The 25,607-nt window shown below is 25.7% G+C and overlaps 1 protein-coding gene across 2 annotated transcripts in view; it reads left to right on the top strand.

Moving 5' to 3' along the window:
• The first annotated feature begins 956 nt into the window (after positions 1-956).
• The window catches only part of LOC135922988 (putative uncharacterized protein DDB_G0277255), a 64,262-nt gene continuing 39,611 nt past the window's right edge, over positions 957-25,607 (top strand). For both annotated transcript variants that reach the window (XM_065457562.1, XM_065457561.1), the window contains exon 1: positions 957-1,158. In XM_065457562.1, the coding sequence (XP_065313634.1) occupies positions 1,059-1,158 (100 nt within the window). In that variant the 5' untranslated portion in view covers positions 957-1,058. The remainder of the gene's footprint in view (positions 1,159-25,607) is intronic.

Raw genomic sequence — 25,607 nt, 5'->3', positions numbered from 1 at the left:
TTGACTGTTATAGTTGGGTAATTAGTAATATATTTTTAGCCATTTTATAGCCGGCTAAACAAAGTTTTTAGTCGAAAAATATCACTTTGATCTCGGAAATTTTCTTAAAAAGATAGCAGCTCAAATTTGGAAGAAACTAATATAAATTAAAACGCCATAATATTAATGGATTTTCTCCAGCAGGCGCCTGAAGATTGAACCGAATGAACCAATACTCAACTATATTGAGGTACTATTTTATATTAATTTATTTAACTATAAAATTATCAATAAATTTAAAGAATTTTTAAAAAATTTAATACTAATCACATGTCCGTCTCCCCTTTTATTTATATTTTAAAATAAATATTTGTAAATAAATAACTTAATAATTTTTATTTTTTGACTCATCTATTGTTTAGTAATAAATTTAAAAAAAGGGAGAGTGCTAAATTGAAATTGTTTTAATTAATACAAGATTTATTTCAAGATATGATATGTATATTTTTAATATTTATACATAATCAAAAATATATAAAAGGGACAAAAAAATTTATAAGGAATGAAAAAAATAAAAGAAGGAATGATCTTATTTGTGAATTAGAATAATAAATACTATTAATAATATCAAAGAAATATATAAAAGTTAATAAATAACAAAAACATAATTTTGCGAAATCATCATAATCTTTATCAGTATTGTATTGGTTATTTTATTTTTGTTGGTAATGGTTTATTAATTTCGAATGCGAATACAAATAATTAAAACATAAATAAATAAATAATTTTACATTAATAATATATAATATAATAAAACCAATAAAACTAAAATTATTTTTTTGCTTTTATTCGTGAAAAACTTTTAAATAATTAACGGTTATTTTTTTTTAGTTTTTTTGTGATTCTATATATTTTGATTAAAAAAAATTAATTAAAAAATTTAATTAATTATAAAAAATTTTGTCTATTGTGTTTTGTTTGTAAAAAAAGCTAAAAATTTGAAAAATATAGATAAAATATAAAATTAGTTTTATAGCAGAAGATTTTATTTAAAAAAGATAAAATTTTATTTTGTGTAAATGGTGATTATAAAAGATAAAGAAGTTGCATTACAAGAAGGAAAGGATGATTCGTATATAATATCTTCGCGTACCACTGCGAATTCAGAAGAAAGTCAAGGTAATTAAAATATTATATTGATTTTCGAACAATTTTATTTTTTATTAATATTTTAAATATGGAAAGAAATTCAAACAAAATATGAAATAATTAACTAAACTAGACTATTTTATTTAAAATTTAATAACAAGCGATTATCAAATAGATTTAATATCGAATAAGTATGATTTTTTAATAAAAATTTTTATGTACCCTTTTTAGTGTTTAATTCTGATAGGCACTTTATTTGTCCTTATTATTTAACAATTTCTGGGATAATGTGCATATTCTCCGGGAGGGGTTCCCAATTCCCTTCTTGGACTCATGCCTTACATATAATATACAAGTCAGTTAGCTTGAATTGTTAAAAAACTTTAATTAAATTTTGAACAATAAATTCATATTTATCAATCTTCATATTAATAGTTAGTCATATTTTTACAAGTCAAAATTTAAAAAGAAATTGATATACAATTTTTTATATATTTATTCGATGATTTATTTCATGAATGAAAGTAAATATTTCTTTGGAACTCAATTTTATGACTTCACGTAATTCATGCTTTTATTTGACAATATTCGATTTCAAATAAATTGAATAGAAACGATTAAATTTTTGCTAAAAATATGGCTATAAAATGTTTTTCTAATTTATGGCTAATAATGAATATGTGCTATTTACATTCGAATCAGCAGTGGCCCCTACAACGGAGGGGGGGGGGTCCGAAGCAACTGCTTCAATTTGTTTGGGGGTACTCTTTTTTTTTAAAAAAAATTTTTTATATATTTTTTTTAAAATTTTCTTTATTATTTAATTCTTTTACTGTTTTGCTACATCCATCGTTCAAGTGATTTCTGGTTTATAAATGTAATAATAAGACCCCCCCCCCCCAGATTACATTTAACAGGTGCTTTTCAATCATAGTTGAGGCACATATGATGTTTCGAAATCAGAAGCAATAGCTTTGATATATGTTGAAAATAATGAGACGCCAAAGCCTGTTGAAATACTGATTGACCTATATTGTACGGGAAATACCACAGGTCTCGCTATTAAGCATAATATAATATCCAAACTTGACTCGATGAATTTACCCCTAGAATTTCTAGTTGGGCAAAGTTATGATGGCGCCTCAAACATGAGTTAAATCTAAATAAATAAGGTACTATTACCGAGTGGTATTCTTGATGCGTAGAAATCGTTTTTTTTCAGATCATTACACTGACATTTTTTGAGTACCTCATATCTTTTTACACCATTAAAATAGATATAAATCTCATCTAGTATTCCTAGAACATTTCGAAATTCTTTAATTGATTGGCATAATTGAACTATGATTAAATTTAATCGATGACAATAACACAAGCTGCCTTTGGCGCCTCTGCTCTAATCAAGGCCTGCACACCATTGATTTTTTTTTATTTAGAAGCTGGCTATCGTCATATAAAGCTATTGTAAATTTTTTTCTACTTTATGATTCCTTGAGGGCAGCTTTAACAAATTTAAAGGATTCTGAAGATCCTGTCACTTCCACTATGGCTAGTGCTATAGTCTTTAGAATAAAAAAATTTGATTTTATCTTAACACTGAATAAAATATTGTTGATAACAAGTTTGGCTTGTACAAAATTGCAAACCATTTCGAAGGATATAGTGTTTACAATAAATCAAATTCAATTGGCAAAAGATTGCTTGATTAATTTGAGAAGTATAATATAAATTATTGTCTTAATTATTTTTTAATCTAATAGATAATAACACTGAATTTTTGGATGTTTTTTCAAAGGCAAAAGATTTTATGAAGGAGAGATATCTACCTTTTGATTTTGAAAGTTCTAGACTTCAAACATTACAATCCAAAAAGGAGAGGTATATATACTTTCATCATTAAATATAGAAATTTTTTTGCTTTAAAATAGGTGCGTTTTATGCTGCACTCGATTTAATTATTGCAGTTTAACGAAAGATTTAATGATGATTCGATGAAATTTTTACATCAAACATCATTTTTTACGCCAAATAATGTGGCAAAAAAATCAATTATTTAGGAAGATATCGAATATATCTGTGAATTTTACAATTTAAATTCAAATCAAATTTTCGAAGAAATTTTGAAGTTTAGAAATATTTATAAAATGGCCAAAATGGGGAATGTAATTATTACTCATGACCTAGAGGTTCAAGAATCAAAAGATTTGTCAGATTCTGAGAATTGTAAATTTATTTTATTAAAATATTTTTACCAATACATTATTTAGCTTCTGATGATGATGATAATTCAGGGACTTACGATTCAGATTGGATAAACTATTCATTTATTTTACCTTATCGTCTACTTTTAAATTTTTATGCTTTCCCTAATTTACCAATTTTATATAAATATTTATTAACCATTCCTACAACCTCATGTATTGCCGAAAGAGTCATGAGTAAAATTAAATTAATTAAAACAAGACTTCGTAGTGCCATGAAAGATTCATTTCTCAGTAATTTAACCATATTATCAATAGAAAAAAATTTATTTAAACAATTAAATATTGATGAAATTATAAAATATTTCGCTTTCTCTTCCCCTAATTTATCTAATATTAATTTAAAAAATAATATTTATAAAGTATATATTTTTTGCATTTTATTTATATTATATATTAAAAATTGATGGAATAAAAATTATTTTTGAAATTTATGGGTGTCATAAAATAATAATTATTTTTTCGAGGGGGGTACTTTTCAGGGGGGTATTCTGCTTCATTCGCTAAGAAAGTGTAGGGGCCACTGCGAATCAGCCCTAGCTTTATTTTGTAGTTTGCACTTGAACTAATATCTTTATTTGTCATTAAATGAATGCACATTAATTTCATTTAATCGACTTGAAACCACAAAATAGCTACAGCTGATTCCTATTTATAGACACTTTTAAATGCATTTAATGAAGAAATCGCCAATAAAATAGTATTATAAATCATTGTTTAAGGCTTAGAGAATTGGAAAAATTTGTCCATTTATTTTATTAGTTGTTAAATTTGGGTCTATTTTTTAAAACGGTCCGATTAAAATTTTAGCCAAAATAATATTATGTACTCGAGATTTGGAAAATAGCGGTCCAAACCTTTCTGCTATTTATGATCAAAATTCCCAATCTTACATAATATTACTTTAGATAAAATCTTAATCGATTCGTTTTAAAAAACAAGTCAACACTAATTATTTTGATAAAATAAATTATCATTTCTGAAAAATATTCCCAGGATATTTTTTTATACGCTTCGAATTTATCTGTCAGAGGAGAAAACTTAACGAAGAATTTGCTCATAATTTCTTCCATTACTGTTAATAAGTTGATTATCATTACTTTAATTCAAGTTTTTTTTTAATTATCATTTTATCTAAATGACATACAGTAGATGCCATACATGATATGCTTCGGCTAATTCATCTTATATTAAAATTGGTGGTTAATATAAGAGAAAAAGTCTTAAAGAACTAGGAAATTTGTAGGAACAATCTCTTAGACATACATATCTGTAATAAAATTTTTAGCTTTTATTTGAATATAGCACTTCATAGTTATTTATTTATCCACTTTTTTTAGCGGCAGTTATAGGCTGCTGGCAGAAATAATTCGTTAATTTATTTAGATTCTGTCATTGATTATGCGTTAAATTCTACAGAAATTAACATTGGAATTATCGCATTAGCCAAAAATATTAATTACTTCGATTTTTACTTTGATTTAATAGAATATTTTGAATATATTTAGTTCTCAATCAGTGTTAATTTTTTACTTTGAAAAAAAATAGCGGAAAATAAAATATCAGAAATTTGATAAAATATGAAAATTTCCAGCTAATATTATTACACTAGTTATAAAAATAAATTAAAAAATTTTAAAATTGACATCGTATAAAAATTTATGATTTTTGGTGATTTTAGGTTAAACATCTTTCGGGACAGTTTTTTCCGCGGAAGATAAATTCATTAAGCGGGACGATGACACGCTAATAGTCAATTTTTTGATTTAGCGCGATGTCAATAAACGCAATATTATTAAAACTTTTTTAATTCAAACTTTTGAAATTAAATTAAAATTCCAAAATGAACCATCCATATCTCTTTTTTTAAAATAGGACAACTTTTTCATTCTTTATAAATTTAATTAAATTGGGATTAACGATATTTGTCATAAAAAATATATCGTTGAGATTTTTTTTTTATAATTAATGAATTTGGAATATATTTTAAGATGTATGGAGATTTTTCATAACATTTAAAATGCGATCTATGTTCAACAAAGTATATTTTGGTATTAGACCCTGTTTTTAATTTGAAGCTAAGGATCTGGAATTTATACCTACATTAACTGCCATGTTCACCTTTTAAATCTTATATAATCTATCCTTGAAAATTCTAGTAGAAAAATATTCATAAAATTTATTTATTGTTATAATTTTTAAATTTTATTGCTTCTTATTTTCCTAAAAACTTTATTTTTGGGATTTTTTTTAGGGTGGAAAAATTTTTTTCCATATGGGAATGCGAATTCCATGTTAAATTTTTATTATTATATTTTAATATTTTCAAATTCCATTGTAATTCAGAGATAAAAAAGTTAAATTATGGTTTATTCTTCCAGATCTAAATCTAATTTTATTAGTTTCATGGTTTTTTCTTAGATTTTAAGTTATTATAATTATTACAATGTTTAATTTTAACATTTTTTTACGTTCAACTAATAATGAATAGCTTGAAGGCGCGGGCCCTGAACTTAGGCGTGACCCAGCGTGAGTGAGAATAAATTTTAAATTCCAAGGCGTGATTGGGCGTGACGGGCCTTCCCAAAATTTTCCGCGGGCCTGATCGGGCATAAATTTCCCGTGAATCACGGAAATTTAATTTTTAAAATTGTTTTTTATAAATATAAATTTGCAATTTTATAATTATAAGTTTGCAATTTTATAAAAATATTGTATATTTTCTTATTTAATTTAGTTCTTTTTTAAAAAAGAATAATTTATGAAAACTAAAAATCTTCCGCATTTTATAAACAACATCCGGTATCATTTTGTTAGTTCTATTTTCTTTTTATGTTTAGGTGTTTTTTATCGCGAGACTTTATGCTAAATTTTGCTTAAATTTTTTACAGAAAAGTCAGTTATATTTTATTTGTAAAGATCTTCAATCTTTAAATGCAACAGAAAGTGAAGGATTTTACAAGCTAGGCCAAGAGATAAATGTTGATGTTACATATGGATAACGAAATATAAAAGTTGTGAACCGGAAAACTCTCATGAATACTATAGGTCCAAAAATATACCATGAAATAAAATTTAAGATTAAAAGCATGATCATTATCCATAATCACTGATATTTGGACGGATGACTATAAAAATCTAAGTTTTTTAACCATTATAAAACATGATCATTATTAATTAAAAACATTTGTTTTGGCCACAAGGGCAATGGATGGAAAAAACTCAAAATTAATAGTGTAGTCAATTTAATTTTAGGAGAATATACAGAAGTAGAAAATTACTTAAATAAATGTATAGTTGTGAGTGATAACGGAGCAAATCTTATAAGTGCATTCAAAGATGACGAAACGCTAGCATGTATATGCCATATACTAAATAATATTATCCATTATATTTTTGACAATTGTTTAACTGAAATAGCCTTAAATATAAATGGTGTAAAAAAATAGTACAATATTTCAAACACAGCTAATAGCAAACTAAGCCACACCCTTAAACAATATGTAATAGCGAGAATAACGAGATGGAACTCTGTATATATCATGATACAGAGTTTCTTAAAATCATATTCTGAAATACAGGTGTACTTGTTTAGCAAGCAAGAATTAAATAGATTAGCCACAATTGATATCAGCATCATACGCGAGTTAGATAAATTTTTATCAATATTTAAAGAATGCTCGGATAATCTGAGAGCAGATTCTCGTCCCACAATATATAAAGTTTGTCTATGGAAACAAAAATTAATAAAATTTTGTTAACCTTCTGAACGTGATACAATAATAATAATAACCTTAAAATACAGAACAAGATTTCATTTAAAAGATTATTATGCAGCCACTATAGTAGGCTTAATTCTAGATCCGAATTTCAAAAGACTTAAGTTTTTAATAAAAAAAGAAAATGATATATATAAAACAATCTTAAAAAAATGTAAAATTAGATGATATGCATAAGTCGATGCCAACTACCATTTATAACTTTTCTAACTTATCCTAAACTCATAAAAACCTGTATATTTCCTAATTCATCCTACACTCATAAAAGACCGTATATTTCTAGATGATTCTGATGAAGAATCAACATCACCGATGAAAGCTGTGAGGATGAACTTAAAAGATTCATATAAGATAAATAACAAGACAAAATTTTGAAGTTTTGGAAGCAGGAATATTCATTTCCTTTTTTGAGAAAATTATCGAGTAAAATTATCAGCTGCAAGTTCGGTTTCTAGTGAAAGGTTATTTTCTGTAGCCAATCTCTTACTAGAGGAAAGGCGTACACAATTTAAATAAAAAAAGATGGACATTCTTCTTTTTCCAAATAAATTTCGATTTATAGATTGTATTTATTTTTTGTTATTAATATGGATTATGAAATTAGAGAAATAAATAGAATGAATTCAAAAAAGTGTAAAATTATAGCAATAGTTTTGAAAAATTTAAAAACAACGTGAATTTTCGGGCGTGACGGGCGTGAATCAAAATATTGCTTGTCATGAGAGGCCGGGTCGTGTCGAAAATTTTTTAGTGTTAAGCGTGAATTGGCGTGATATTTTTTATTACTACCGTGAGCGGGCGGGCCGTGAATGAAAAATTAGGCCCGCGCCCACCTTTAGCTTGAACAGTAAAATCTTTTAAAGTCAGATTTTATTTATCCTCCATAATTAATGCCATCACAGTGAATTATAAATATGACAATAAAATTGGTTTTAATCTAATAAAGTATTTTAAAAACGCAGGTATGGCAAAATTTCTCAAAATTTGACGAACATTATTCATCAGATTATCGAAAATAGATAACTTTTACTTTAACCATATTCCAGAAAATAATAAATTAAAAAAATATTATTAATTAAGTAAGAATATTAAATCTAAGCTAATCAGAATCACCCATTCCAAAATCATAAAAGGGAAACTTAGGATTGCTCAACCATTTTGAATAATCTATTTCGACTAAGAATAATTAAGCACGTCGCTAACTATGTTTCTAAATGTAAAACTAAATTAAATATGTAAATGAACAAGAAATATATTATTTTTGGGTTATTTTATTAACAAATTTCTTCTAAAAAAAGCTCCAACATGAAAAATTATCTTTTAATCATAAAAAAAGTTTACATAATATTTTTGAAACCATGTTGCTTTATAAACGATAATAGTTAATGATGTGTAATCTAATCTAATAATTAGCAATACATACATAATATTCTTCTCACATAATCGTAATTTTTTATCGATAACATGTGACACCTTTTTCCAATTGTATTTCTCATGCACATGTTAAATTATAATATACATAAACTAATTTCCAAGTATTCTATGACTTCTATATCATCTATTTTATTATGTCTACATATTACGATTTATAATATCTTATGATGTATCAATCTTTATAACACTCTTTAATTTCAATATGGTATATGTACTATGTTTATTATGGCCTAAGAGGGAGAAGATTATATGGGTTACTTTATCCTGCCTAAATTTTATTGGAGGGCTTTAAGACCGATTTTTTAAAATTAATTTTAAGCTTTTATCTTTTTTGAATGCTTTTTTTTCTGAAAATGTTATTATTTTATCTTAAAAAATTATTAACCTTTAAATATTAAAAAAACTACTTCTTTATAATGCCATTTTATTCAATTTTTGGGGAAAAGGGGGTAAAGGAAGGAAGAAAATTTAGCATAAAACCTGCTTTTAGCTTAGATTTTGAGCCAAACAAATTTTAAATATTTGCTACTATTTTGTATTCACTAACCGGGTTTAAACTGTATTTATTTTTAAGGATACCCTTTTCCCTTGTGTTTATCTTATTTTTAAAATTAATTTAAAAATTTCTATTATTTTTTCGAATTTTTTTAAAAATTACTTAGTAGATAGAGACATAAATATTCTTAGGTATGCATATAAAGATTCCTTAATTTTACATGGTATCTTCCTTAAAAAAAAATCATGACCATTATCAGATCAAAAGAAATAATTTAATGATACTTATATTTTTATACAAATAATACTGGGATTATCTAAATTATACGAAAAAAAAATTCGGTATTCTATTTAAAACAGAGTAAAACTTGTCTAATTTTGGCAATTAGACCAAATATTTGAGTCCTAATCAAATTCCTTCTTGATAAATTTACTGTTTAAGTTGGGCATAAATCTTGGTCCCAACGGTGCCCAAATTAAACATGTTTTACTGTATTTTTTAAAGTTGATATTTTTTTTTGAGATGGAAATATTTATAGTCCCTTCATTTGCTACAGTTCTTCTAACTTTTAACTCACTCTATATGACTCATTTGGGGGGAGGGAATAATATTAAATTTGCTTAAAAAAATTACAATCATACAATATATTTAAGCATTGCAATATTCTTCCCCTACCAATTAATTGATAGCATTTAAAAATATTTTGGTAAATTTATTTTAAGAATGTATAAGACATTCTTCCACGCTTTCTTTTTTGGCCTATTGAGATTTCTTCTCACAATTTTTTACATTAAATATATTATATTTTTTATAAAAAATACCATAAATTTTAATAATAAAATAAATTTACTTCATTCTTAAACTTCTCTTTTAGCATTACGTCTCAAAATAGTTAGGCGAGAGTTTATTTTTAAGACCGACATTTCCAGCCAATTAGGACCCCCCCCTCTGGTGGAAATTTTTTGATGTAATAATAATTTATAGTTTAATTACTCAAAATCAAAAATTTCACATTTTTTTATTGTGAAAATTTCCAAAATAGAGTATATTATTTAAAAATGCTAAGTTAGGACTAATAAATCAAATACTAGATAATTAAGCAATTTATATGAATAAACATAATATGTATATAATTTTGAGGAAAAACATAAATATTTCTAAATAAATTTATATCATTTAAAAATTTAATTAATTTACTTAAATTTTACATATTTTTAATATTACGAAAATAAAATATTCACATATATATAAATGAGAGGAAGATTTTTTTCCAATTATGGGGATGCTCGCCTTAAGATCCCTCCATGAACCCTTAATACGTTGATTATGGGTCGATATATCATTTGGGTCTATAAAGTTTCTGTTGTGATTGACCGAGTAATGATCATATCCATTTTCATTTTTTTTATAACATGAAAAATATTAAATTTAAAATTTGTGCGATCACATATTTTTTAATAAAAATATTATTAAAAATTTCCCCGAGTTTCAATGAGTTACCGAAACTTTTATTTTAATTAATAAAAAATTCATTATTTTTTATTTGTGATTTTTGAATGGTAATTTATTTGAGTAAACGAAAACACACAACAAACACATTTAAAATAATTAATAAATTATTATAAATTAAATGTAGTTTTTATTTAATATAGTATTTTTTATAGTTTTTTAAAAGGTATTGAATTACCCATATTTCTTAATACATAATAAAAAATGAATGAAGTAAGAGTTCTTTCTACATATTTGCTTGTAACTTATAAGAGAAGAAGCCAATATATTAAATTTGCCTTGTGGCAATTTTAATTTCTTCTTCCTTCCATTTTATTCCCCTCCTCTCCCAGCTCCACTTGAATAAGGTTTATATTTATTGAGTATTTGATAAAAAAAATCATTTTCTTCTATAATGAATTCATTAAAAAAATTTTTTTTTTAAATTTTTTCATGTAATATATTATGCATTAATAAGTTAGAACTTGGAATAAAGAACTCAGCAAAAATTATAATTTAATTTATTTATGATTTTAAAAATAATTACAATTATTATTTTAATATAAAATATACCAAAAGATTAATTAAAGAGAATAAAAATGAAAAAAAAGAATGTACATAAAAAATAATTTGCTAATTGAAACAAATATTGTGTATGAGATTTGACTAAGAACAAATATAAACAAAAGTTTTTAAGAAGTTTAATATTATAAAAGGAACCGTTTTTATAAAAATGATGAGTTTATGCAAAAATAAATGGAAAAATTATGTGGTTTTTATTAATTTTTTAATAATTATTTATAAAAATAAGAATATAGCGATATTATTTATAAAGTTATTTGAAGAATGTTTTATTTATTATTGTGATTTGTGAGTGAGGGATATTAGCCACACCAACCACACCACATTTATTAAATTATTGAAAATATATATAATTTATTGAAAATAATGGCATAACTAACCACAAAAATAAGCAGTATTAAATAAATCTTTCGTTTTAATATTTGTTTCCGCGAAATTTTATAATTGTTTTTAAATTCCAATAAATTTTAAGGGAGAACTTCCAGTTCTGCTAGCGAGAATTAAGATCCCAGTTCAGATAAAATATTTCATAACAGTTCTTGATTAAAAAAAAATTAATTACTCTCCATATATTTTTAAAATTACGAATAATTTGAAAAAAATGTATATTTTTTTGGAAATTTGCTAATTATTCGTAGCAGACGCGTAACCAATGGGAGTTGGACCTCGTGACAAATTTGCTTGTTCTCATAAATATCATTTTAAGCTAATAAAAATGTCTTCCCCCCTCCCTCACCTCCCCCCTATCCTCAAAAAATGTATACAATGTGTATCACTATAAAGAAGAATTTGAAAGAAAAAATTAGTATAAGTTAATAACTTTATAAAAACAACCATAATTCAAAATTTTTATAAAAAGAATTTTAGAAGTGAAAAGCCTAAATTATTTTTATAAAAATATAATAAAAAGCATAAGAGACCTCCAATCAGGGTTGCCAGATGTCACGATTTAGCCGTGATTCTCACGATTTTATACCTAATTTTTTAATTACCCACGTTTTCTCACACTTCACGCTTTTCTCACGTTTATGAGTAAATTAAAATAATCACACTTAGTCTCACACTTTTTCTTACATTTTTAAATTTTTTCAAAATATTTTTAAAAACAAATATAAAATTTTAAATTAATTTTATTTTAAAATATTTAAAAAAATTGTAGTATTTGTTAATAGTCCAACCAACTAATTATATTCATTGATCAATTATCCACAACAGAGATTCAATTTTTAGAAAGTTTATCAAGTATAATTATAATATGAATTTAAATAACTATACATTTCTTTTATGGATTTTATATATCTTATATTAAAACTCGTAAAATTTTAAATGAAATAAATTAAGGGCAAATATTATAAAAAATCTAAAAAACAATCGTCCATTTTCAATACTAACGGATGCATAGAATATAATATAAAAACATTTCCCTTATTACTTAGATACTTCAACAAAAATAATGGAATAAATGTTAAATTACTTAAAATTTTTTCGTCTGACATTGAAACCCCTAAAGACATATCTAAATGCTTGCTAGAGAATTTAAAATTCGCTGAACTTGATATTGCTAATGTAACGGCCTATTGTGCAGATAACGCATCTGTAAAGTATTTGGACAGAATTGAAAAGCCATAGTAATAATATTATACCAATGGGTTGTATATGCCACATTCTTCACAATTTGTTAAAAAAGGCCATAATTTTTCTTAAATATGATATTGAGAGTATAGTAATTAAATTCTATAATTAATTTAGCAACTCGACAAAAAGAGTTAAAATTTTAAAAGAATTGGTAGAATGGTGCAATTTAGAATGGTCAGAATTACTTCGCCATGTTCCAACACGCTGGCTTACATTAATCCCAGCGATTAAGCGGATGCTTAAGTGTTTTCAACCCCTTAAAGAATATTTTTTATCATTATCAGCAACCCCACCAATTTTGAAAATAATTTTTGGAGACGATTTTGCAGAGGCATATTTAGGTGTTGTCCTTAACGTTGGCACTTTAGTCAATATCAATAACATAAATTTACAATTGCAATCTGAAGATGTATTAGCAATATATATACATGATCTTATCCTAAAACTAAAAAATTCATTAAATTTAAAAATTCAACAAAATTTTTATGGGAGCATTTCTAAAAATATTTTACAACATAATAATGATGTAGAAAAGGTAATAAATTTCAAAAATGAATCAAAGATATTTATAAAAAATATTATAGAATATGTAGAAAAACGTTATGATATTATAGATAATATATGGAAATATCTTAACCCTTTGACATTAAAATAATGTCCATAATTTGAACAATTACAAAAAATTATTATTAATTATAAAATACCAAACATAGATACAGAAATTCTCTTAGAGGAATATTCACAATTTTATTCCTATTATGAAGAAAAATTATCAAAAAACTATCACATGAATACCCAAGAAAAATGGATGGATTTTCATTCTAATAAAAACTCACCATTGATAGAGAAAATATGCAATTTTCTATTTTCTATTCCGCATTCAAATGCTTCATCAGAGAGAATATTCAGTCTAATGACTACTGCTTGGCGAAAAGAACGTCTGGAAGCTGTACTTATGGTTAAACAAAATATAACTATTCATGCAAAGAGTTTTCAGCCTATCTCCACAGTGCCGATGAGAAATCTTTATTGCCTTAAAATCATACATAAAATATAATAATTAATATGCTATATTTATAAAAATGAAAAAATTATATATCATAATTGTTATTAGTAAATCAATAAAAAATTTTCATTGTCTTTAAAATCTTGTTATATTAAATATAACATATTAACTTAGATGAGTATGCTACATCAATTACTCCGGTCGAAACCCTGGTAAAAGAGGGCCGAAGGCCCCCAAATTGGGGGGTATGGGGGCCAAGTCCCCCATTAATTATTATAAAAGAAAGACTCACGTTTTCAAGTGAAGATGGCAACCCTGCCCAATACAATTTATGAAGAAAAATTCGCCTAATAGTGCCCCCCCCCATAGGAAAATTCTATACGCCGTGATTCGTATGAAATTTAAATTTATTACTCGTCAATTTTTTATTCTTATAGTAAATTTCTAATCAATTAACAAATGGAATTATAATTATCGATAGGTCTAAATATAATAATAAGATCTAATTTTTAGTAAACGCGTTATGTTCAAACGTTGGTTACTTAACGATATCAAAATCACAGCGGATTCTTTATAGCGTTAACAGTGACACTAGCGTTAATATTTTTTGAAATAACTCAAACAATGGAGCGTTATGATAACGATATAATAAAATTTGAAAAACATGTTGCGATGGGTTGATAAAAATACGCGATACGATTATAAAAATAATAGCGAATTCTATAAAAAGGATATAATTTTTTTTTTAAATTTTATATAAAATAATTATCTCTATTTTAGCTTTATCTTAAATTAGTTTTTAAAACTTAATCAGCTGTAATAACGATGTGTTAAATAACGCAACGCTTGAAGATGACGCATTTACTATAAACGCTAAGCCCACATCACCAAATATTTTTTATCATCGGTAACAGCGACGCTTCTTTTATAAAAAAGGTAGTTAAATAAGGCCGCTATTTTTTCCGAGTAGCTATGGGTAAAAAAAATAGTTACTTATTTAGCTAATCTTTAAAAATTTTATTTACTATTTTAAAATGATGAATATAACTAATTTTATTTCATTTATAATTTGAATAAATAAATTAGGATATATTTAAAAAAATTAAATTTATGCAAATCCTTTGACTTCTTACTTTCATTTATTTAAAGTTTGGAAGGTGATATCTTATTCTTTATCATAAATATATATAGATTATATATTTTATAGGAAAAAGAAAGGAAGCTTATAGATTGTAGAAGAAGTTTCGTAACTTGTATTTACGTTTTAAAGAAAATTGGACGTGGTTGAACTAGATTAATGGAGACTAATCTAGATCAGGAACTACATATTTAATAATCTTTAAATTTAAAATAAAAATTACCTAACCAAACGAGAATATTAGTAAGAATGAAAGAATGATAAATAATGACATAAATTGTTGTTATATAACAAATTTTTTGAGATCATTCATTTTCATTTAAGATTTCACAATTTAAATAGTTCCCCCTATTAAAATTACTCTTCATAAAATATCCCATCAAGTTCTCCTGTTGGGAGATTATTTAGTCTAGCAAAGGGTATTTTTGAGATGTTCTATGCTACAAAACTTTGAGACATCTTCAAAAAAAAATTAATTATAAATGTTCCGTAACATACGAGTTCATTTTTTTAGGAAATAATTTTAAGCATTTTATAAGTATGAATCAACATCATATTTATATGTCGTATTTATTTTGCACCATTTGCAACCACTTTGAGGATAGGGTAATTAACATGATTTTTCTCTACTTCTCAAATTGAATTAATTATACATCTTGATTGGCCAGAATGGTATTGTTTTTCAGGTGCATTTCCAATCATAGACACAAAATATTCAGAATATAAGGTTAGAGAAATTCCTTCCAAAGAAATATGTATTTTCCAAGTGACTACAACACATAAACTGATAGAAATGATGCACCACCACTATTTATTACAGCGCAATTAAATATATACCCCCCCCCCCCCCTCACCCCCACCCAAATGTTATGATGTAATCATATTTGGTTGATCGATACTAATATATACCTTATGTTTAGAGCTTCATTGCTTGACTTTATTTAGCGAATGTATTCCTTGCTGCTTCTTCATCACTGCTACTGGACGACTATCATTCAATATCATTGAATGCTTCATAAAATCGTCTGGGATTTTTTTATACGTTTTTGATCCAACATATATTTTTCGGTTCCATTTATGTTCCTGTACAACCTATACCTTTTCTCCTAGCAGTCTGCCTAAATTTGTAGAAGTAAAAAAAAATATATTATCCATGTTCTTGAACACGAAATAATACCTATTATTTTTCTCAGTACATTTTCAAAAAAGGACTAGTTTTTGTTATCCTTCTCGGTATAAATAGTAATGATGTACACAAGATGAAGATAAACCCCAAAATTTTACACCAAATTTCTCATATAGATGTTTATGGCTTGGTTTCCTTAAGAGGATTATTTGTTCATTCAGACTTAAATTATCTTTGAGTATCTCAAATTGTTGCAGATTTCGACCAATAATATCTAATAATAATTTGCCAATTTATCAATATCGAAATTGTTGACCAGATATAAATTTCATTAAAATTCTTGAAAACGATTTTTAGACATTTTTTTGAAGATAAAATATAAACCTGCAACTTTATCTTGGCTAATAATGCAAGCTGTTTTTAGATGAGTGAATTTCATACTGGCTATAAAAAAATCTAAAAATAAAAAAATTAATTAAATTTAGATATCGTTATTTACTAATTTTTCAAAAAGGGAGCATAAAAATATTTTACCTTTTATCTTCAGGAAATGAATACCTCTGAAGCAATTAATTCAAAGAATTATAGTTTAGCACATGGTTTATTAGAATATCTTTTTTGAATTAAAAATTTTTTAGGCTCGAAAAAAAGGAATTATAAATTTTGCAAATATGCGTTATCAATCATTTCGCAAACATGGCGATGTCTTCCTAATGGGTTTTCCAAAATTTTTGACTCTAGTGCTATTGTTTCACTTTGATCCCCATTAAGTTTATTATCAGTCGTTTTAAGATATTTAGTAATATTTGATAGCTATGGCTTAGTTTAAAAGTGCTTCTCTTCCTTAAGTAGATATTCCTTTATTTTTTATAGTTAAAATTATTTCCATTTTTGCGCCTCAAGACGATTCGTTCAAATCAAAGTTTCTGCTTCTTTTCTTTGTGAGCTATTTCATGTTTGCTCTTATTTGAGTCAGCTCTTTCTTTCCAATCTTTCTGAATTTATCACTCTCCTCCTTAATTGGTATTCATATACTTCGAATCAAATAACAAATAAATAGACATATACATTGTTTCAAAAAGTAGCCCTTTAAGAATATATATTTATAAAAATAATGATTGAATAATGGCAAAGTAACGTCGGTATAATGTTACTTTTTTCTTTGTTATGACTTTTATTCATTTTTCTCTCTTACTTTTTATCCTAAAAAATTATTTAGCCGTCTTTTAATGATATGGTTCCAAAATCAATTTTTACTTTAAAATATATTATCTGTTATATGGATAAAAGTCTTTCATATTAACATTATCAAAATTTAAAATTGCTTTTATTTTTGTTGGATTTTATTTTTATTAGTAGGATTTCCTAGTATCCTTTCATACGTTAAATTTTTGTAATTTTAATAATTTCCATTCTTCGAATATCTTAATAAAAAAATTCATATTTTCTTTCTCATTCTCATCATCTATCTGCTTTATAAAAAAATAATATAATATTTACATTACCAAAAGCAAAAAACCACAAGCAATAAAAATTAAATGAAAATTATATGAAGATTATATTTATGGGTAGAAAACAAAATAAATAAAATGTGTACACTAGTTTTTGAATGAGTAAATCAACCCACTTTTTTTAAAATCTTTAAGTCTCATATCTTTTTAAACTTGAAAATATATTTTTATAATTAAAGAAAACAACTAAAAAATTCTTCTTCCTTACCCCCCCCCCCCCCCCCCCTCTCACCTCCCTTTTCAAAATTATCAGAAAAAAGTTATTATGATGATTTATCTATATTTGATATTAATAATATTTATATTTTTCTGCAATTTTTTTCTTTACTTTTACATTACACAAAACACAACAAAGATAGTTTTATTTTTATCCTATAATAATTCTTATTTTTATGATTTATGAAAAATTTACCATTATCATTATCAAATCTAATATTAAAAAAAACATACAAATGGCTTCAATACATCATAATTCCTTCCTTATTGTGTTTATGTATAATCTTCACTTTATATTACATATAAATATTATAATAGATTCATAAAGGAGAAGCAATATATCATATTTATTTATTTTCAAACATTATTATTTTCTTCTATTCTTGCTTTTCCATTCTCCTTTTTCTAATCGATTTCAGACTCGTGCTGCGACCCTGAGAAGATTTTTTTGGCACTTGGAGAAGTTTTTTTAGGTTCGGTTGGAAGAACATTGAATATACCGTATTCTGGGTATTCATTTGCACATGGGTGCTGCGCAAAATTAAGCCAATTATTAACATTACACCCTTTTCGATCAATTTCCACGTTGCGATAACAATTTGAAGTAGTTTCTAAAAGCTAACTAAGTCAATGTTTCGTGCGTTATTAGTGTCTATGAGTGGTTATATTTTCAAAAATTTGATATGATTCCGACACGTAGACGCAGTCCTAAACAATAAGCTTGTCAAAGTTTTATAGTATACAAGTTTAATTCAACCTACATAAAGCAAAATAAGAAAATTTCTAAAATTAGTATCAAGATTCAAGAAATTTTTTCGTATTTTAAAATGCGAGACTCGATGTCTCTAGCAGTAGCTTTGATACTTTTATAATTTAGCAGTATCATTAGAAAATTGATATGAAACTAAGATTGATTTACGGTAAAATTGTAAACGATTATAATCAATGATTATTTTTTGCTTTCAAGCGCTTAGATTGTATAAAAAGTGCGCTTAAAAAAATTATGAAAATATAAAATTTTACCTAATTATATAATGTTTCCTTTCCTCCTCTCGCCATTGTCTACCTACGCTAGAAACTTAATTATCGATCTATCTCTATTCCCTTTTTATTATAAAAATCTTCCACATATGATTCAAATAAATTAAAAGTTGAAATGCTATTTTTTTTCTCAAATCCATCATTCCATGATGAACCTTAACAATATCAGCCAGACCATCCCATAGCAAGAAGGGGGAGGGGGTGTTAAAAACTATTAACTTTTTATATTCTAGAAAGATAGCTTCTAATTTGATTAAACCAATCAGTTGATCATAACATCCTTATTTCCACTTGTTAGTGATATTATAATACTAAATTCATTTCTATTATATATCAGAGACAGAGATAAATTTTTTAGTCAGAGCCCGATTTAAAACTTTCAAGCCCAGCTTAAATTTTTTTTGTGAAATTTTTAGGCCCAATCTTAATTTTTATTATTTTTTGGCCCTACTTGCTCGAAATTAAAATTTTATTAAATAATTTTACAAATTGTTTAAAAGGATATTTGAAAATATTAGCAGTGAATAAATGCTAAACGCTTCATTTTATAATTTTCCAGCTGATTAATGAATATAATTTTAATAAATATTTTAAAAATATGGCTGACAAAATTTTAAGATTTTCAGCCCGTCTGGGTTTTAAGGACTATTTTTTTTAAAAAAAATGAAAATCCAATTTTACCCATTGAAAATATAAAGCAAAATATATTTATAAACAATAATAAACGACTTTTGAATTTAAATAAAATATTTAAAAAATCTTACTATTTTGAAATTTAAAAATATTTTATTTGTTTGAATTCTGCCTGTGCCGAAAACATTAAAAAATTTAATTCAATTTTTTTATTATTTAAAACGAGTGTTTACATGGGCCCAAAAATATTTTGTTTACAGTAGGTATTGCCTAGTTGATTAAACTGGCCATTTTAAAATTTTATTTTGGTCCGAGCTCTAGCCAGTAATATCATAACTTTTCACCTTTTTCTTATTAGAATGAAACCCTCTTTCCTCGTTCCATATATAAATAGACATTTTTTTTATAAAAAAATATTGATTTTATAACGCTATCCCTATCCCATTTTTTTAAAAAATGGCGAGGGCAATAAAACATTGATGCTATAATCTACGGAGAGTACAACTATTTAAAATAAAATATTTTTATAATATATGAAGAAAAAGATCGATATTAATTATTATATTATAATGTAGAACATTTTTATATTTCACCCCCTCGTTTTATCATAATAATAGCCTTAGCTTTATTTTAAAGAAGGCATATTTTTGTTTTTTTAACGCATTAATTTTGGGAATCATTTGACCAATAAAGATTAAAGTCCTGATGAGGTTGTGAAATGATAGGCTCGTATTTATTTATGAAAGAATATTTTCAAACTCGGTATTAAACTTTTATAAATTTTTTTCATAAATATTAAAAGCTCCATTATTGATATCATTTTTTAATTGATATATAATTTAAATTATTCTTTTAAAATCGGGTGGGCCCAGGTTTGTTTTTTTACTGCTTTGATCCGGGTAAGGCTGTGGACCCAAATTAGGATTCAGTTGATAAGAAACTTAACCGGGACCGATTTGGGAAGGGATTCGAATTTACCATTGTTTGATAATACTCCGGGTTCGATGGGTTGTTCTTATATTGGTCCCTGTTTGGTCTGTGTTCTCAAAATGTTAAACCAAGCAATTTGTCTGAACTCTAATTCGGGTTCACATCCCAGGATCCGGGCAGGTCTCTGATTATAAAGCAAATGGGGTTTTTTTATTTTAAAAAAAATTATGGATATTTATCGAATGCTAGAGCCAATCCAATGTTCGTAATTAAATAAAACAAATTTCGATAAATTATAGTAGCTTGCTTGACTGCATAACTTATATATTTTTAAATATTAATATAGTACATTCTTTATAAAATATAACAAGCAATATTAATTAAATTTTCGCATAGGGGGTTAATTAAAGAATTATTAACCCCTATCTCTTATAAAAGATGTATCCAAACCACTTATTACAATTACATTATAATTTACAAACCGTTTTTTTTGAAACAATAAGTTAAATAATAACTTCAACATTTTTCCATTCCACATTGGATTTATTTAATAAATCTTTTTTGCTATTTATGGAGGGGGGGGGGGGGTTAAAGATATTTTAAAGATAAAAAAAATCGCGGATAATAGGTCATATGACTATTTATTTTGCTCACTTATAGAATTCTAATTAAAACTCCTAGCAAAAAGGATCGTTCAATTTTTTTTATAGTATTACTATCAACACTGATTTACTTTTCATAAGCAATATGAATTAGAGCTGTCCTAAGTTATTTGCTGAAAATTTTTATGTTAAAATACATTGCCTACTAAAAGTATAAGCTTTGAAATAATCATTAAATCAAAATTAGACTTTTTGTATCTTTAACCTTTTTATTAAGAGAATTTTCTTTCTTTAGAAAGTAAATGATTGACGACTCACATCTAAAGATACTAAAAGATGAATTCACATTTTGACTTTCAAAATTTAATTCAAGTATATCTTAGACTCCTCTCCACCTGAGGGTAAAAATAAAAATATACATTTTTTGATAACAATTATGAAATACTAAATTTACGTTGAAAAACAGTTTGTAAATAAAATTTAAAAAAATATAATTCCTTACAAGATAATTATCTTTCAAAATAATTATCATTTTTAATGTTTCGAAATTACAGGTATTAACAAAATAAAAAAATTAGATTTCATATTTTTTTTACAGTATATTATAATTCCTTTCCTTCATCCACTATGCCTTCTATACATTATTATTTTTCCAGTTTTTTTAAACTAATTAAAAACTATATTTTAGAAACAAAATTTAGTTTTTCAGAAAACGTGACTAAATTTAGAGGTAATATTATAAATTTTTAAATAATATTCTTACCTAACAATAATAATTTAGGTTGATTAAACCTATTTTTTTAAAGTTTTAAAATATTCTTAAATTTTTTTGTTTATCACCATAATGACATGGCCGCCTTGCAATTAAATTAGTATAATAACTATATTTAATGAATGACAAATTTTTCAAGTAATTGAGATATTCATTTTTTAGCACCAGAAGCGCACCTTAATAACTTCTTCCCCCTCAAATAGCATGTTGCCCTGGGAACCCCGTATAAAAATTTATCTTCTGCCAGAAGCATTTTTAAGGTTTCTATCCCTCTATTAATATCTTTGGTTGGAGCATATTTTAATTGAAAAAATATTCTCCTGCCTGCTCTAATATTGTAAATCTAAAATGTCTTTCTAATTCCTTAAAATGGGATTGTATTAGATTAAGGTATTTTATGATTGGCAACTATTTAAGGATTGTTTATATTTATTTAAACTCGCCACCCATGTTAGAGGTCTCATTTGGTAATGGTAATTTATGGCTCATAAATTCTAGCCCTTGGTTAACTCTCAAATTAAAAATGAAATATTATAGTAAAATTTGTTACGTTATGAAATGAAATAATCCAAAAATTAAATATTATATGGGTTTATCATAAATAATACTATATTGCAAAAAACAGTGTAAAAGGATGAATTTTTTAACCCGGGCCAGATTCGATTGTTTCCTTTTTTAAACTCCACCTGTATATCCCATCCCGATATTTTAAAATGATCCATTTTGCCCTGGACCTTCAGTTCTCTGATATAATAATTATATAAATTCGATGAAAATTAATTAAACTTCAAAAAATTCTTATTATAAATTAAATAAATTTATCTTCTTTTTAACAAGTTTGTTTTTTATTAATTTATTTTCATTTAAAAATTTTCTTTTTATACTTTATGTTGTTTCTTTAAATTCTTGATAACTTTTCATCCTTCTCCGCCACCCCCGAAAAATCAATAATCTCAGCGTCCCAAAATTCTGTTTATAGGGATAAAATAATAATAAATTCATTTTATATTCTTGTTATGTGTCTTATTCGAACATTTTATTTTAATATATCACTATAATAGAAAAGTACACATACATAAATTTAACATAAAATTATATGTAATGTTAATTAATCCATTATATTGTTTATTTCTGTTGTGATGAGGGCTGTTTTTTTATATATTATACTTTTTTCCAGCAACAATGATTTGCAATATTTAGAAAAAAATTATAAGAAATAATTAGTTAGAAAGAATAGAAAGCAATCGATTAAAAGCTTGAAATTAGTTAGATGCCAATTCTCGACGGGTTATAAAAGCCAATGATTCTTTAAATATGCCAATTCTAACTCACCCATTTCTTGCCGATTTTTATATTATTTAAATATGCCAATGTTTTGACCGGCAATGTATTCCAGTATATATATAAAAATGTAGGACCTACACTGAATTTCAAACAATTTTTCCGTGAACTGGCCTCGGGGTTTTTCTTAAAAAAATAGCAGCTCAAATTTGAAAGAAACTAATATAAATTAAAACACCTTAATGTTAACAGATTATGTCTGGCACGCGCCTGTAGATTGAGCCGAATTAGCCGACATTTAGCCATTACCCAACGATACCCCTAGATTATCTTGGCATATAACAACTTAACATTTAATTTAATAAAAAGAATTTTATAGTCATAATTAGACACCTGCGCCGGGCATTATCGGCGGGGTGTTTCTTTTTTAAAACGACGACTGGGGGCGGCGAATCGATTTAGACGCCGCCAGAAAAATTGGCGGCGATGCAGCCGCGTCAAATATTTTTCTAACTTAAATTTTTTAATTAAAATTATAAATTCATTGGAAACACTTTTTAAATAAAATTTTTGCTTTATTATGTTTATAACTATAATTTAATGATTTTATTAAGTTATTATATCATGTATAAATATTATTTTATTTAGATTTATAGGACATAATAATGATCTTTTAGAGTTTAGAGGGAGTCCAGCTATGAAAAATACACGCTCGCCGAGTGTGCTCATACCTGGAACCCACAGGACTTTTCTAGCTAATATTGAAAGCTTAGGAAGATCCAATGCTCTTATCTTCCAAAAATCTAAGAAATCTTTTATTTCTAAATTATAAGGAGAAAATAATGGATAACAATCTTTTTCTAGACTATTTAAATAGCCGTGTTGTTCCAGATTATTGTTATGAATAGATGAATTGGTAGCTGAAGCAACTTTCATTTCACATTAGGTTAATTCAGGCAACAGAGTGGTAGCATGTTGACATAAAAATTGCACCGGAGTAATATTTTTTTTCTTTAAATATTCATTTACCATGTTTATAGATTATAAACGAGGATCCAAAAGTGCTCCTTACACCTAAGTAAAGAAATAAAACAAAAAGATCGGTTATTGGAAATCTATGATCAAATTTACTAAGCATATTTTGTTTAAGGGATACTATGGGAGGACTATCATATTCTTTTACGATCAAATGATTTTTAATTCACTACGAAATAATAAGGATAAATTAATAGTAAATCTTGGGCGGATAAAAATTCAACAGTTTTTTGAAGGGTTTAAGAAAATTTAAAAGTTCATGCACCAAGTCCCAATCGGAGTTAAATAATTTGAGGATTTTTGTTATTGCCACTCACACTTTCCAGCATTATTAAAATACTATGCCAACGTGTAGACACATTTTATTTTAAGGTTTTGTGTTTTTTCTCATATGATTATTGATTTGCACTATCATCATGAAACTTAAACGATCTTCATAAAAAGGATCATTATCATCCAAATCTAAATTCCGATGTAAATGATATCCATTCAAAACATTTCCTATTTTCGATATCGTTTATATTTTCAAAATCCGCTGTTTTGAATCTGCAACCATAATTTCTCTCACTTTTTTAATGAGATTTTCTATTTTTGTTACAGGATATTGCAATGCTGCATCCATAATTGTTTCAGTTCTGCTTTATTTATTATATATGTTATAATGGCAATAAAATAAAAATCATTTATGATAAAAAATAAATTTTATATGAGTTGTAGATTGCATTAAAAAAATATTGTATTACTCCTTATATAATAATTGATTTGATGGTCTTATTCAAAATATTTGAAACATCAAAAATTAAAAGAAATATATAATAATATTTCAATATCTTTTTTGAAAATTACTAGCCTAATCTTATCTAGCACGTTGGTCACAGACCTGCCAAAGTGAGCGAACATGTATTATGTGGATTGTTACAAATCAAATGTTTTTATAGCAAATAATATTTATTAATTTAAAAAATAAAATCGCATTTTATAATAATTCAAAAAATATTTAATATTATTTTTCTTCTAATTACAATTCAGCTGCTGAATTTTTACATCGGCGGCGGCGCGTTGAGCGCCGACACTTTTTTGGTGGCGGGGCGTGGTCAAAAATTACCGGCGGCCTACATGTCTAGTCATAATTAGAGTTTAGCGTAAAAGTAAATTGAATCGAACTAGTATACGTAAATGGTTTTAAATTTAATGATATTTTTTGGTAATTTATAATAAATATCATCACTCACTTTACAGATATTTTATGTCAAGATAAATAATTAAGAATGAAAACAAGTAAAGAAAAGAAATAAATCATAAAAAAAGAAAAAATATTTTACATCAAAAACAAAACGATAAAAATATCCTTATCAAGCCTTGATTGAAGCATGCTATGTTTCAGAAATTTTAAGTAAAAAGGAACTAATCAAAAATTAACATTGAATATGCACTGGAAAACAAAAACCATATTATAAACAGTAAATCTTAATTTAAAACAAATTAAACGCCGTCTAAACAATAGAAGACTATC

The sequence above is a fragment of the Gordionus sp. m RMFG-2023 genome, chromosome 1 (assembly GCF_954871325.1).
Source record: "Gordionus sp. m RMFG-2023 chromosome 1, tfGorSpeb1-WG-v2, whole genome shotgun sequence".
NCBI classification, from domain to species: domain Eukaryota; kingdom Metazoa; phylum Nematomorpha; class Gordioida; order Chordodea; family Parachordodidae; genus Gordionus; species Gordionus sp. m RMFG-2023.
This window is presented reverse-complemented; position numbering and strand designations above follow the sequence as displayed.